The 15,585-nt window shown below is 53.1% G+C and overlaps 1 protein-coding gene across 1 annotated transcript; it reads right to left on the reverse strand.

Annotated features, from left to right (window-relative positions):
• Positions 1-9,886: 9,886 nt before the first annotated feature.
• Positions 9,887-10,294, reverse strand: LOC120678018. Its single transcript, XM_039959182.1, has one exon. It carries the CDS (start codon positions 10,292-10,294, stop codon positions 9,887-9,889), a length of 408 nt encoding a protein of 135 aa, XP_039815116.1.
• Between the last annotated feature and the right edge of the window lie 5,291 nt (positions 10,295-15,585).

Genomic DNA, 15,585 nt, shown 5'->3' on the forward strand with positions numbered 1-15,585 from the left:
CAGAGTACACGGCCAAGTAAGACTTGCAAACAGATCCTCAAAGTTAGTACCTGAAAAACAGTGCCACAAGCAAGGTTGAGTATACTAATACTCAGCAAGACTGACCCGTCTCCGGATATATCATAGTCCGATAACTAGACATGCAAGGCTTTTTGGTTTGTGGGGTTTGATTGCCAAAAATGCCACTAAGAGTTGATCCTTATTTTCAGATTTTAATTAGCCATCTTCTAGTTAGATTAACCATTCTAATTTGCAACTATCTCTACCCAAGCATGGTAGAGCATACATTTAATCATACAGCAATATTATCAATATTGGTTCCACTTGTTACTCTGTGTGACCGAAAGCATTAAGCAATCTCATGCCGTGAGAGGCGGATGATTCTGAATCGGATTTCAACCTGGCCAGGGGAACCTAGACCACACGCATGGGGATCGACTTCGCTCCCGCCCACGCTACTTTTTCCCTTTCTTTCCAGTCCGTGGATCCGGCACACCCTCCCCGACTACAGAGTCTGACCACTCTGCACCCGTACGTCGCGACAAAAATATAAACCCTACTTCTACCAGGAGGGTGCGAGATCGTTCCACTCGCCGGTCCAATCAGGTACTTAAGCTTACCGATTACCATATTTCTCGGTATGTGGCTAGTACTTTCAAACGCTTAACGAAATGAGCCACACACCGCGACCTTAGCCATTTTTGACTACACCAGCGGGGTATCACAACTACACAACCCCGCCCGTTGTCCTTACATTTCAACAGGAATTAAAGTCAGTACAAATCCTATTTGCTCGCGAGAGGCAGGAAACCACTCGACTTCTACCGTACCTATTTAGCATGGCATCTAGTCGATAAAGACCCGGTATCAAACATAGGTTCCTAGAGGTCATGCATCTACGGTTTTCGATCAACGCCTAGAAAACTTAAATGCCGAAAATGAAACATTACAATACATTAATAGATAGATAGCTGAAAGATAATTCGGAAGATAGTGGGATTATGCTCCGGGGCTTGCCTTCTTGGGCACTGTCAGGCAGAAAAGCTTCTGGGGCTTGGCCCAGGTCTTGAGACAAGTTAGTACAGTTCAAGGAGACCTCCTGATCCGCACGAGAGTCCGCGGGCACCAACTCGTAGTCACCGTCCGCGAGATTAACCGTTTCTATATGCCATGCAAGATTATGAGTTATTCATGGATAACAATTTCTTTCCTTCACGATAAAGTTGTAGTTCAACAAAGTTGATTTAGTGATGGTTTTACTTTTCATTTCATGGGCAGTCAATTATAGAGTAGTAAACCTAACTACATTTCTTCATGAATGAGTGGGGGGTTTGGTTTGTTTTTCCAACATTAAAACATAGCATGCCTTCATTATTTCATAACCACAAAACTACTAAAGATCTGGTTATGAAACCCTAAAGTAACTCAAATCATAACTTGAACATTCATGGTAGAAATTTCAGCATCTACCAAAGAGCACAAACTATAACTATTCATGCAAAAGGATTACTCTAGTTGCTTCATCTTTTTGTACACAATGTTCCACATGGGTTATGGTGCTACAAATTTTATGGGAGCAACTTCAAAGCATATACTCAGTACTGAAATTTTTCCAGATTTTATACGCTTATACAGCAGAGATGATAAAAAGAATAAAAACAGCAAGCCATTAACAAAGATTAAATCTACAGAAAGTTTTTCCTAGGTATATGGTTCTCAAATTTTTACCAGAGCCTATTCAAGAGCTAAACATGTTCCATAAAAATTATCAAGCTTATTAACCACCAGATAAATTAGTTATGCATTTAACTTAACATGAATTAGCATAAATCCCTCAAGGTGAATTTAACCAGTACTGCATATGACCTTTTTATTACAGATAGAACATACTCTAAGAAATATCATGCCCAAAAATCATGATCAGAAACATTGTGGATTACTCAGAACAAAAATAGTAAATCTAGCCCTAAGATGCTAAGCATGATTATTCAGCAAAGCAAAGCTCAGTAACAGCAGCTCAAAATTTTTAGACAGGAACACAGGGATAAAAAGAGACTCCAGAAATAAATATAGATTTTTCTGAGCATAAGAACTATATATGAAGAATTAAGTTGATTAAACAAGCATAAATCATGGTATATAGCAAATGAACTTTAAGAAATCTGAAAATTAGGTATTATCAGGGATTCAGTGGCACATGCATGCAGTAAAAATTCCAGAGCAATTTCATGTTCATATTGTCCAGAATTAAATCGTAAAAGCTAACAACAGATTAGAGAATCTTGATTGTTCCAACATGATATATGTTTTGGTTGGGTGTCATATTTTTACTGTGATCTTAAGATTCCATTAGTGATAACATATCCAAAAATCAAGATCATTTGCTGAGTAGAACTTCCTGAACACACATAAGGTGGTTTTCTTATTCTTTTTCCCAGATTAAAATCGGTTGAGTTTATGCAAATGTGAATGTTACAAAAATTGTAGATCCTATTGCATGGATTCCAGATCAGTTGAGTTTACATTTTTCTGATTTTTCTGTGATTTGTTTTGCATTTTAGAAGTTCACTGATATACACTGGAAAACTTGCAGAAACACTCTTGAACAAAGAAAAATATTTACAACCGGGTCCTTCGCCGGCCTTCTCCGCCATGGCATCTTGCCGGTGGTGTTCTGCGGTGCAGGGCTTACCGGGGCTACCACGGGGAGGCGTGTGGGAAAGAAAGGATCGAGGAACACCTACCCTGGTCGGCGTTCGAGGGTGGGATGCACGGATTCGAGCTCGTCGGCGTCGATGGCGGGTCGGTTGTTCGGTTCGCCGGCGCTGGAGGTGAAGGAGGGCTCGGGGTAGGGGAACAGGGAGCGCACGAGCACGGCGGGAGCTTGTGGATGCTCCTGGGGTAGCTGTCGGGCTCGGTCTCCTTCGGAGCTGGCCGGTCCGCGGTGAGCCCGAGCTCGCCGGCGGCGGCGCAAAAGGGGAACGGCGTTGGGAGTAGGTTCGGGTTCGATTCGGCGTGCGTGGAGCTTAACTAGGAGGTGGCGAAGCTGCTGCGGTGGTCGGAGGGGCCAATGCAGGGCTGGGTTAGCCGGTCCGCGCGAGCTGGATCTCGGCGGCCATGGCGGAGCGGCGAGAGGAGGAAGAAGGAGGAGAAGGCGCGCAATGGCGGGGCTCTGGGGGTTCTTATAGGCCAAGAAGCTCCTGGGCGAGGGGAGTAGCGATTGGGGGCGGTAGATTTGGCCCTGGGCGAGTCGACGGCGAGCGGGCGGAGCGGCAGCGGCGCGGCGCATGGCGGGGGGTATCGTGGCGGCTCGGGGAGCGGCCTGGGACGCGTGTGGGCGTGGGAGGGCGCCAAGGGGCGGGCCAGGTGGCGCTGGGGGTTCTTCCCGGGTCCATTTGGCCGCGGGCGCGCGGTGGACGAAGTCCACCGGCGGCGTACGGCGGGCGGCGCAAACAGAGCGGGCCGGGGGAGAGAGAGATGGAGATAAGGGCATATTTGTGATTTCTGAAAATCCAGGGACCCCTCGGTAAAATAAAATTATCTCCTATTTAGAGGGCTCAAATGAAAAAGTGTTGAATACCACTTTTACATAACTTTTCAAGATCTACAACTTTCGTGTTATGCAAATTTTCATTTGAAACTCACATTTTGAACTATTGGTACATTTGCATATTTGCACAAAAGGACTTTAGTTTTATTCAGTTTTTGACTTGATTTTGGCTGAAGTTCAATTGAGCACATGTCAATTGAAACACCTCTCATGAGCCAACTAAAATTTTGTGCACATTTTTGAATTAAAATTTTGAGTAGCTTTTCACTCCTTTTTCTTTTTCCTTTAATTTCTTTTATATGATTGTCCTTTATTTGCCCCTTTCTCTTTTGAATTAAATTTCCCAAATTTTTCTTTTTAGTTTGACTAAGGTACATTGATTGTATTTAAATGTACTGACACCAGAGGTGTCACAGGTTCCCGCCAAGTTTATACATGGAAACATTCATAACCGCCTTCAAGAGGATCAGATCAGACTTCCCGCCAAAATGCACCTGGACGGGAGCCAGGGCAGGTTCGGCCGAACAATGGGTTCGGCCAGCCCCACCTTGGTGCCTCCGGCCACCATCTTTCTTCGTGTGTCTGCCCTGTGGGTCCTGATGTTGGTACATCGGTGCCGGGGTCCAGTTGGTCGGTTTGGTCTATCAGGTGGGCCTCTTTTGCCTGAGTGACACAAGACGCGATCTTCTTTGACTTTTTCTGCGTATTCTTCATGTTTTCATCTTATTCCGGACTTCTGCTCCTGAAAACATAAATTCGCAAAAACAACTATGGAGCTAGGTTAGTGATACAAATATGTGAGTAAGAGGTATAGTTTCCTTCTTAAATGAGTATAGTTGATGGTCATATTTCGCACTTAACGACTGTCAACAGTAGCGCTGAGGACGCTGCCCGGCTGGCTGTAGGAGAAGAAGATGAATCTGGCGGAACCACGCTAGAGTAGCCCGCCGGCCAGGCAGTAGAAGATGACCCCGCCCCGGAGCCCAAGGGGACCAAGGACGAGGAGGCCGCAGCGGCGGCGGCGCAGTTGGCGCTGGTGGAAGAGGTGTCGGAGGAAGAGGTGCCGAAGCGGGTCGAGGGCCTAGGAAAGGCTGCCTCGAGAGCCACGTTCGGCGAAGTCGGTTGGAGTGCCGGCATTGTGGCTATTTCCGAGGGTGGCCTCGGGGCCGGACCGTCCCAGCAGCAAAGCGAGGGGGTGAGCTGGGCGATTGTCCAGCCCGGGGTCCCCGAGGATTTTGTTTGTGCTGAGCAGGAGGAGGACAAGGTCTGGCAGGCGCAACTCAACATTGGTGGCTAGATTGACGCTAGCCTCTAGCACGTCTAGCAGCTCCATTGGTAGGAGACGTACAACGTCACCAAGGTAGGTGCCCTTCCTTCTTTGTGTTCATTTCTGATCACGCCTATGCGGCGTCCGCTCATGTCCTTTGTCTGCAGCAACTGATGGCCTTGTTGCGCGACAAGTGCGTGAAGATGGCCAACATGTACTCCAAGGTGGACTGGCTCGAGAGCTACGGCGATAGCTTGGGCGCGCGAATGGTCGAAGCTGATGCCTAGGTGTCCACCCTGGAGGCACGAGCCCGTGCACTGGAGCTCGAGCTCTTCCGAACCACCCGTGAGTGCGATGCGCAGAGGGTCGCAGCCGAGCAGAAGGCCAAAGAGGTCGAGTCGCAAGTGGGCATGCTATGGCAGAACGTGGAAGCTCTCATGGCTAGGGCGGCTCAGCTCCAGCTCTAGGAAACAGCCATCAGAGCGCTCACCGACACCCTACAGCAGAAGGATGTCCTCCTCGAGGTGCAGGTGAGTGCCCTTGATGAGAGGGAGGCCTCCATGTCATCGCTCCTTCAGTAGATGGATGTTGCACGGGACCAGCTGGAGGAGGAGAGGAGGCGCACCGAGGGTGAGTGCCTAAATTTGCTCAAGTTGAATTGGTCAACCGGAACTTATCTTTGTCATTGCTCAGAGCTGCGGAAGGCGGTGGTGGAGGAGACTGCAGCGAGGGAGGCCCTCCTGGTCGTGTCCTCCTCGGTGCCTAAAGATTATGAAGACCTGGAGGAAGCTGCCGTGGCTGCATGCCAAGGACTTGAGAGCGACACGGGCTCATTTGGCAGCTCGCTGGCAAGTTGCCTGAGGTCCTTGGGCGGTCGGCTGACCGAGCGCCTCAAGGGTGCCCTTCGTCTCGGCGTCCAGAAGGTCCTCAGCGTCGTCTCCATGCACTACGTCGTCAACTTCGAGCAAGTGGCCACGGGCTACATCGTCCTAGATGGCGATGAAGATAGAGTGGTCGATGCCATGGAGCAAGCTGACGCAGTCGTCGAGGGCGCAACCTCCACTTTAGCCGAGCTCTTCGAGGGCGACCTCTTCCCTAGCACCGAGGATGATGAAGACGAGGGCGCGCGGGACGGGGACGATGACCTGTAGGAAGCCTGGGCCATGGAGCCCAAGTAGAGAAATTAGGATTTTTTTCTTTGATTATCTTCCTGTATAAAAGAACAAAGAAGCAATCTTGACAGTGTGGCCGTTCGAGGCTTTTGTGTATTTATGCGTATCATTTTATTTACTGAGTTTTCGTGCTCTCGTGTGCGGCTTAGGCAAATTTCTGCAAGGATTTTTGCTATAATAAGCCACTTAGGCGCAGGGAGGTGAGTGGGGATGCCTTATCCCGGAGGCGTAGGCGGTCCCGCGGCTCGGCCGGCCCTATCCCATAGTTGCCTATGCCTTGCATCCATTTTTCTTAGTGTACGAGAGGCTTAGACACGAAAATTTTTCGAAAAAACGATGGCATTTTGGGGGGGTCCCCCCGTTATAGCCCCCGAGGGAGGCTTGGTTTTGCCAAGGGCAAAGCCAAGCCTTCCTCGGTGTTACGTGCGCGTCCGCGCCCCCGAGGGTTCGGATGATTCCTGAAAAGTTGTAAGTAGAGCATACTTTTATTATTTTGGGAACTTAAAAAACAAGTACAAAGTTTGTACAAAAGCCTGGAATTTCAGGGATAGAAGCGACGTAGCTGCTGAATGTTCTAAGCATTGGTGAAGACTTCACCCTTCTTGTTAGCTAGTTTGTAGGTGCCGGGCTTGAGGACCTCCCAATGATGTATGGGCCTTCCCATGGCTGGGTGAGCTTGTGGCGCCCTCGGCTGTCTTGCCAAAGCCTCAAAACCAGGTCTCCCTTGTTGAGGTCTCGACGTCGAACCCACTGAGCTTGGTATAGTTGCAGGGACTGCTAGTACTGCACCGAGTGTACGAGCACCACATCTCGAGCCTCGTCCACCTGATCTAGTGAGTCCCCGCGGGCTATCAGGTTCTGCTACTCTTGGTAGGTTTTGAGCCTTGGGGACCCATACTCCAAGTCAGTGGGGAGGATGGCCTCGGCGCCATAGACGAGGAAGAATAGGCTGAAGCCAGTGACTCGGCTCGGGGTCATTCTTAGGCTCCAGATGACCGAGGGTAGTTCCGTGAGCCATCTCCGGCCAAACTTGTTCAGCTTGTTGAAGATTCTTGGCTTGAGGCCTTGTTGGATCATGCCATTGGCACGCTCTACTTGACCATTCGTTTGTGGATGTGCCACAGCTGACTAATCCACGCGTATGTGGTTGTCATCGCAAAACTCCAAGAACTTCTTTCCTGTGAACTGGGTGCCATTATCCGTGATAATCGAGTTTGGGACCCCAAACCGGTGGATTATGTCGGTGAAGAACTGCACGGCCTACTCGGATTTGATCTTGGCGATGGGCCAAGCCTCGATCCCTTTGGAGAACTTGTCGATTGCTACCAGCAAGTGGGTGAAGCCCCCGGGCGCTTTCTACAACGGCCCGACGAGGTCCAGTCCCCACACGGTGAAAGGCCATGTGAATGGGATGGTCTGCAGAGCGTGAGCTGGAAGATGCGTCTAACAGGCATAGAATTGGTAACCCTCGCAAGTCCGCATGATTTCAGTGGCATCGGCGATTGCCGTGGGCCAGTAAAAACCCTGCCTGAATGCATTACCCATGAGGGTGCGCGGCGCCGCGTGGTGGCCGCAAACTCCAGCATGGATGTCTCGGAGCAGTTCCCTGCCCTCGAGAATGGGGATGCAGCGTTGCAGGATGCCCGAGGGGCTGTGTTTGTACAGTTCGTAGTCAATCAAGGCGAAAAACTTGGCCCGCCTAGCGATGCACCGCGCCTGAGTGTGATCCGAGGGTAGCACCCCTCGGTTTATCTAGTCGAGATACTGGTCACACCAGTCTCGTGACAGCGGAGCCTCGTCGATTTGCATCGCCTCGGCCTTGTCCGCCGAGGAGATCTCGGTCTCCATCTCCATGGCCTCGGACTCACCTATCGAGGGGTTCTCGGCTGTTGGCTCGGCGATTGTTCCGCTAGCCCCCGCTGGATCCTTGAAATCGACGGATGTCTTGGTGAGGTCACGGGCAAAGACATTCGGAGGGATGGTAGTCCGTCCAGATGCAATCTTGGCCAGTTCGTCTGCCCCCTTGTTGTAGTTGCGTGCAACGTGGTTGAGCTCAAGGCCGTCGAACTTGTCTTCGAGGCGGCACACTGCGTTGCAATATGCCTCCACCTTCGGGTCATGACAGCTGGACTCTTCCATCACTTGGTCTATGACGAGTTGAGAGTCTCCCCGCACGTCGAGGCGTTTGATGCCAAGCTCGATGGCAATGCGGAGACCGCTGAGGAGGGCCTCGTACTCCGCCATATTTTTGGACGCCGGGAAGTGTAGGCGTATCACGTAGCGCATATGTAATCCGAGGAGCGAGATGAAAAGGAGGCCAGCACCTGCGCCAGTTTTCATCACCGACCCGTCGAAGTACACGGTCCAACACTCTTGCTTGAATTTGCGGTGGGGGCAGCTAAGTGTCGGTCCATTCAGCAATGAAGTCCGCCAGGACTTGGGTTTTAATCGCCTTGCGAGGCGCATAAGTGAGAGCTTCTCCCATAAGTTCCACTGGCCACTTGGCTATCCTACCCATGCCTTCCCTATTGTGGACTATCCCTCCCAGCGGGAAGGACGAGACCATGGTGACGGGATGAGCCTTGAAGTAGTGGCACAGCTTGCGCCGAGCCTGGACCACTGTGTATAGCAGTTTCAAAATTTGTGGATACCGTGACTTGGTCTCAGACAGCACTTCACTGATGAAGTATAGCGGCATTTGGACGGGCAAAGCGTGCCCCTTATCCTGTCTTTCCACAATGATGGCTGCACTGACCACCTGGGTCGTTGCTGCTACGTATAGGTAGAGAGACTCGCTCCCCATCGGCGGTGTTAGAATTGGGGTGTGATTAAGCGATGCCTTTAGCTTGTCGAGGGCTTCCTGAGCCTCGGGGGTCCACGAAAAGCATTCAGTTTTCCTCAGGAGTCGGTATAGAGGTAAGCCTTTCTCACCGAGACGTAAGATTAAACGGCTAAGGGCTGCCAGGCAACCCATGACCTTTTGTACCCCCTTTAGGTCTCGGATTGGTCCCATCCGAGTGATGGCCGAAACTTTTTCTGGGTTGGGTTTGATGCCTCGCTGGGAGACAATGAAGCCCAAGAGCATGACCCGAGGCACCCCGAACACGCATTTTTCCAGATTGAGCTTTACCCCCTTGGCTCTAAGGCAGTCAAACACGATCTTGAGATCGGTCACTAGGTCGTTAGCTTTCCTGGATTTCATGACGATGTCATCGACATACGCTTCTACGACCTGCCCGATATGGTCCCTAAACACGTGGAGCATACATCGCTGATATGTGGCTCTGTCATTTCTAAGGCCAAAAGGCGTCGTGACGTAGCAGTACATGCCAAAGGGTGTGATGATAGAAGTCGCGAGCTGGTCGGATTCTTTCATCTTTATTTGGTGGTAACCGGAATAGGCATCAAGAAAGGATAAAAGTTCACACCCCACAGTTGAATCAACTATTTGATCAATTCATGGCAAAGGAAAGGAAACTTTTGGACATGCTTTATTTAAACTAGAATAATCTAGGCACATCCTCCATTTTCCATTCTTTTTCTTAACTAGTACAGGATTAGCTAGCAACTCGGGATGGAATACCTCCTTGATGAATCCGGCCGCTAGCAGCTTGTGCACCTCCTCGCCGATCGCCCAGCGCTTGAGCTCGTTGAAGCATCGCAGGTGCTGTTTCACTGGCTTGGAGTTGGGCTGGATGTCAAGGGAGTGCTCGGCGATCTCCCTCAGGGTACCAGGCATGTCCGAGTGGCGTTGGCGTTGGCGCGGAGGAAGTTGACGAGCACCACTTCCTTTTCGCTGTCGAGGGTGGCGCTGATCTTCAGCGCCTTGCCGTCGGGGCACTTTGGATCAAGCGGCACCTTTTTGACACCCTTGGTAGGCTCAAAGCTGCCAGCGTGTTAGTGCGTGGAGTTCATGGCTTCGTTCGCCATCTTCTCCAAGTCAGCGGCAAGGGCCTCATCCTCTGCCAGGGCCTCGGCGTGCTCAACGCATTCGACGTTGCACTCATAGGCCTGGTCGAACGATGGGCAGACAGTGATCACGCCCTTCGGACCTGGCATCTTCATCTTGAGGTAAGTGTAGTTGGGGACCACCATGAACTTAGCGTAATACGGTCGTCCCAGAATGGCGTGGTACATCACATGGAACCCCACCACATCGAAGGTGAGCATTTCCTTGTGGAAGTTGGCCGGCGTGCCGAAGCAGATGGGCAGGTTGATCTGCCCGAGGGGCTGGACTCGCTTCCCCGGCACAACACTGTGAAACAGTGACATGCTGGGGCGTAGCTTGTCCAGGCCGATCCCCATGAGCTCCAAGGTGTGCACGTACATGATGTTGAGGCTGCTGCCTCCGTCCATGAGCACCTTGGAGAACCGGGTGTTGCCGATGATTGGGTCCACGATGAATGGGTACTGTCCTGGATTCGGGATATAGTTAGGCTGGTCCTCGTGGCTGAAGGAGATGGTGTCCTCCGACTAGTCGAGGTATGATGGTGTGGCCTTGTGAACAGAGAAGACCTCTCGGCGCTCTCGCTTGCGCTGCCGAGGGGTCAAGTTCGCCGTTGGTCCGCCGAAGATGAAGAACATGTTCTCCATTGGGGGGTAGCCATCGTCGCCCCTGTCCTTTGCGTGCTTCTTCTTGGCCACGTCCTTGCGGCCGAGATGGTTGAAGTAGTTGCGGAGCATGTCACACTCCTCGAGGGTATAGTTGACCGAGCCCTTATGATAAGGACATGGCTTCTTCAACATGTCGTCGAACGGGCCACCGCCTCGACGGGGTCTTCGGAGGCTATTGCGATCAGGGGTTATGGCGAGGGCCTCGTCAAAGTCCTCCTCCCCTTGACCACGCTGGTTATGCTGGCCCCTATTCTTTCCTTTCCTGCCCCACTTCTGCTTCTTCTTCGGATTCTTGGTCTTGCTGCCCTCTGCGGGCGCTTCCTCCTTGCGTTTGCCCTTCTCGCTGTCAAAGATAGCACCGACCGCCTCCTTGCCGGAGGCAAAATTGGTAGCAATGACAAACAGCTCATTTGCACCGGAGGGAGGGCTTCAACCCAACTCGCGCACCAGATCCTTGCATGTTGTACCCAAATGAAAGGCACTGATGATGTCGGAGTCGGTGATGCTGGGGCGCTCGGTGCACTACTTGGAGAAGCGACGAATGTAGTCACGCAAGGGCTCGTCGGGCTGCTGACGGCACCCTTGGAGATCCCAAGAATTCCCAGGACGCACGTACGTGCCTTTGAAGTTGCCCATGAAGGTCTTGACCAGGTCAGACTAGTCGTGGATCTGATTGGCAGGAAGGTGTTCGAGCCATGTATGCGCAGAATCTGCAAGGTGCAGAGGGAGGTTGTGAATGATCACGGCGTCATCACTCACACCGCCTAGCTCGCAAGCCAGGCGGTAGTCGTTGAGCTAGAGCTCGGGATCTATCTCTCCCGAGTATTTGGTGAGGGTGGTGGGTTGTCCAAAGCATGGGGAGAACAGAGCAGAACGGAATTCCTGGCTAAATACGTGGGTGCCCGGGGGCTCTGATGATGGGCTCCTGTCCTCCTTGCTGTCGTAGCAGCCACCACGCCGAGGGTGGTAGCCGTGGGCCGCACCGTCCCGCTTCTTCTGGTTAAGGATGTTGCGGGCATCGCCATCGTTGTCGTTGCCGCGCGTGTCCAGGATGCGATCCTTTATAGGAGGCAACAAGATATGGTCGTGCACCATGGGTGCCTTTGCCCTTTTCGCTGGTGGGGTGTGCACTGAGACCTCACGGTCTTGTCGTGCAGTTCCACCAGCTTTTGCCGAGGCCGCCGAGCGTATACGAGATGCGGAACTTTCGGCCTGCTGCACCGCGGCATCTTCGAGGAGAGCTTGCGCCTCCCTGCGCAGATTGCGGCCCTCGGGCGTAGAGGGCTCGGGCATGGCTCAGAGTAGAATACCACAGCAGTAATCTTTTGGCTGGCCCTGTTCAAGGCCGGTTGTTTCTCAACCCGCCATCCACCATGATCCGGTCTCGGGCGATGCGTCCTGCCTCTCGGGCACCCGCACCGCGGTCGGAAAGCTCCTGCTTGAGCGTGGCGCGCAGCTACTGCGTTTGCTAACGCTCCTCCTGGAACCTAGCTTCAAGCTCCTGGAGTTGCACCAGCTTTGCTTGGTGCAGTCCCGAGTTCACTAGGGTGGCCGGTCTGGGTGCTGCAGGCGCTAACAGAGCTGCTGCCGGGGCGTGTGATGTGTTTGGCGCTTTGTCATCGTAGTCGTTCAGCTCGATGAGGAAGCATTCGCGAGTGGGATAGTAATCTCCTCGCTGGAGTTGTCGGAGCAGGTGAGGCAGTAGTCTGCCGCAGCCTGAAATGACAAAAAGGCTTCACGATCGCGGACTTCGAAGAAGTTTGGGGTGACACGATCGCGCACGAAGATGTATCCCTCGTCCGCGGAGTCGGGGTACGAGCTTTCAGGTGTTAATGCGACGAGGTTGCGAACCGAGAGCAGATGATGCCCGGGCAAGTCCTCGTACGCGCTCATATTTGGGCTGACAGATGACGCGTAGGTCGTAGCGGGAGTGCGCATTACGTAAGGATGGAGCGGCGGCCTAGATGCGTTCTCTTCGGTAAGTACCGCTGCTGCCTTTGGTGATGGAGAGGTGGCGTCATCCACCATGGCGTCAGGTTGTGGCACGCTAGCCTCAGCCCACGCAGGGTAGCCGAGGCGAGCCACCCTGCGCCGTTCCATGCATGCTCGTCGCGCACTGGCCCGAGAGCCTCCTGCGCCGGTGCTGTGGTGTCGGAGCATCGGGGTTGGTTCTTGGCGGGAGGAGCACCATGTCGTAACCGTTGTCGGTTGCCATGAACTCAAGTGTCGGGTACCATAATTAGGGGCACCCTAATCCAAGGACTAAACTGCCCTCAAAAACGCAAAACACAATTGGGCAATCGGGCCCACAATGCCTACCGCCACGCCATACTCTACGGTCATGGCGAACCAAGGCGAACATTCTTCCTCCGATCCGAAGGGAAAGAAGGACTACTCGACGACGATCTTGGAGAGGAAGAAGCCACCAATGATGACAACTCCGTCGTCACTCTGCACCCAGATACCATGGAGTTCATCCAACTCTTCCACAACACCCGAGATCCTCTCCAGATCCCAAAAAGGCCCAATTCGCACTCAGCCCACAGCCCCGCTCCGCGGTATGGCCCATCTAAGGCCCCCCTCGAGCCCGCGGAGCGATCTCCGCTTTGCTCGAGGCCTCCCCGCCGAGACCCTCGACGACGCACTACATCTCCGCCTCGCTCAAGGGTAGCGAGCCTACCCTCAGGAGAGCGGACCAACTCCGCCTCGCTCGAGGCTACCCTTCGGCAGATTGAACTAGCAACCCATCGGCTCACCCGCTTGTCTGACAGAGGCATTAGATGCCAACCACTCCACCGCGGAGTGCGGAGTCAGACGGCGTCAGGCCACCATGCCGCACAGCGGTTGTGACCGGAGTCCCGTCCACCAATTCCGGTCTCTGTTCTGCCATTCCTAGCACTGTTTTAACACAGTGTGAACCTGCTTCGCCCTATGCAGACGTGCCCGGCACTGCTCCTGCCACTGTGCTGCCTACTCCTCATAATTCCCCTACTATCAAACCCTTGACCGGCATGGGTGCTACCCTCGAACGAGGCCCGGGCCTTGACCAGGGCAAGACCCCCGCCCACAGGACCCTCGGCACACCGCCACGTCACGCATGGAGAACGGTACCCTCCACAGCGACCACCACGACACCCACAAGAGCGATCAGGATGCCGGCGCGATCTCTGCAAGACAAGGGAGCCGCCTAGGACAACTGCCACGCCTGGCGCCTTACTCTCCAGTGTGCCACAGTGTACTTCCCACGGCGAACGACCACTGCTCACCTCCGATTAGGGGGGAGGACAATGACTTCTGATCCCCCCGTACATGTACTCCACCCCTCCTTGTGTCTATAAAAGGAGGAGGCGGGCACCTTCATCTTCACGGCCACACGCTCAACTCATCCTGCAGAACACACACCCGCTCTCTAGAGCACGATATTGGCACTTGCCTCAATCACTTAGTAGAGACTTGGGAGCTTCCCTCCCTCTCTCGCCTCGCTTGTACACCCTACAACAGGCACTCCGGTGCAAGATAATACAGTGCACTTGCACACCGCTGCTGGATGTACGGCCCCATGGCTGGAACCAGGATACATTCTTGTGTTACTGTGTTACCTCTTGCACCAACCATCTAGGGTTAGGGACCACACAGCATCATCACTAGTTGGTGCCGGGTCGCCGGGTTAGGACACCGACATCAAGACTCCCGAACCAGATCACCGTGCCTAACCGGATCGGGCACGACTCGTCTGCCATGTAGAGAGCAAGCGGGAACAAAAGATGATTGTCACACAGCTCCCCTACCTGGCGCGCCAACTGTCGGTGTCTAGACCTCGCGGTCCAGCACCAACTAGTAATGATGTTGTGTATCCCTGTCTCTAGATGGTTGATGTAAGATGAAACACAATGACACGGGTTTATCCTGGTTTCGGCCGATGGGGCCGTACGTCCAGCAAAGGGGGTGAACATTGTATTTTCTTGCACCGGGGTGCTTGTAGTAGGGGTTACAAGCTTGGGCGAGAGAGGGAGAGAAGCTCCCAAGTCTCAGTATACGTGAGGAATGATTGAGGCAAGTGCCAATATGTGGGGAAGAACGTGCTCGAGTGTGTGTGTCTCAGAGAGTTTGACCCCCCTGGGAAGAGGTCCGCCTCCCCCTTTTATAGGCCCAAGGAGGGGCGGATTACATGTGCGAAATGTCATTGGTTTCGTCATCCTCTCCCCAAATCGGGGGGAGCATTTGGCAGTTCCTATTGCTGAGCACTGTGAGGCATGGCCACGGGCATGGTCGTTGTCTTTGGAAGCTTTTAACCATGCTTGGAATGTGTCATCGTCCTGTGGCATCCGTGTACGGTGTGGCGACAGCTGCAGGGCGCGCTGTCCTCTGCGTTTGACCGGGCGGAGCATCGAGGGTGTTGCTGATAGCGGTCTTGTCTTGGTTAATCGCCATATCGTGCTCGAGGGTCGTTGCCCATGCCTGCCGAGGGTCCTGTAGAGGGGGGAGTACAAAGGTTTGGAAGCACAATGGCGAGCGTAGTGCCGGTCATGTCCGCGCAGCGCTTGGCGAGTCTGCACAGTGTCGGGAGTGGTGGCATAGTGAACGGAGTTGGTGGACGGGATTCCGGTCACATCCGCTGTGCGGCATGGCTACTGACGCCGTCTGACACCCGCACCACACCGCAGGGTGGTTCGCAATAAATGCCCTGGTCCCGTCGAGTGGGAGGGTTGTCGAGGGGGCCTCGAACGAGGCGGAGTTTCCCCCCCCCCCCCCCCGTACCGTTTGTCAGACCCGGGGCAGCGGGACTACTTATAGGCATAGAATGTTCTAGAGTAAGGGATAGCTCATGGATGTACCTTACTTCTCTTGTAACTACCCGGATAGGCGTAGAACTAGCCGCAGTATAAAGAAAACTACCCGATCCTGCTGTAGTAGGACTCCAATTGTACTCGGCTAGGACTTTCCATGTAAACCTGTCCCTCCGGATATATAAGGGCGGGCAG

Source organism: Panicum virgatum, chromosome 6N (assembly GCF_016808335.1).
Source record: "Panicum virgatum strain AP13 chromosome 6N, P.virgatum_v5, whole genome shotgun sequence".
Taxonomy (NCBI): domain Eukaryota; kingdom Viridiplantae; phylum Streptophyta; class Magnoliopsida; order Poales; family Poaceae; genus Panicum; species Panicum virgatum.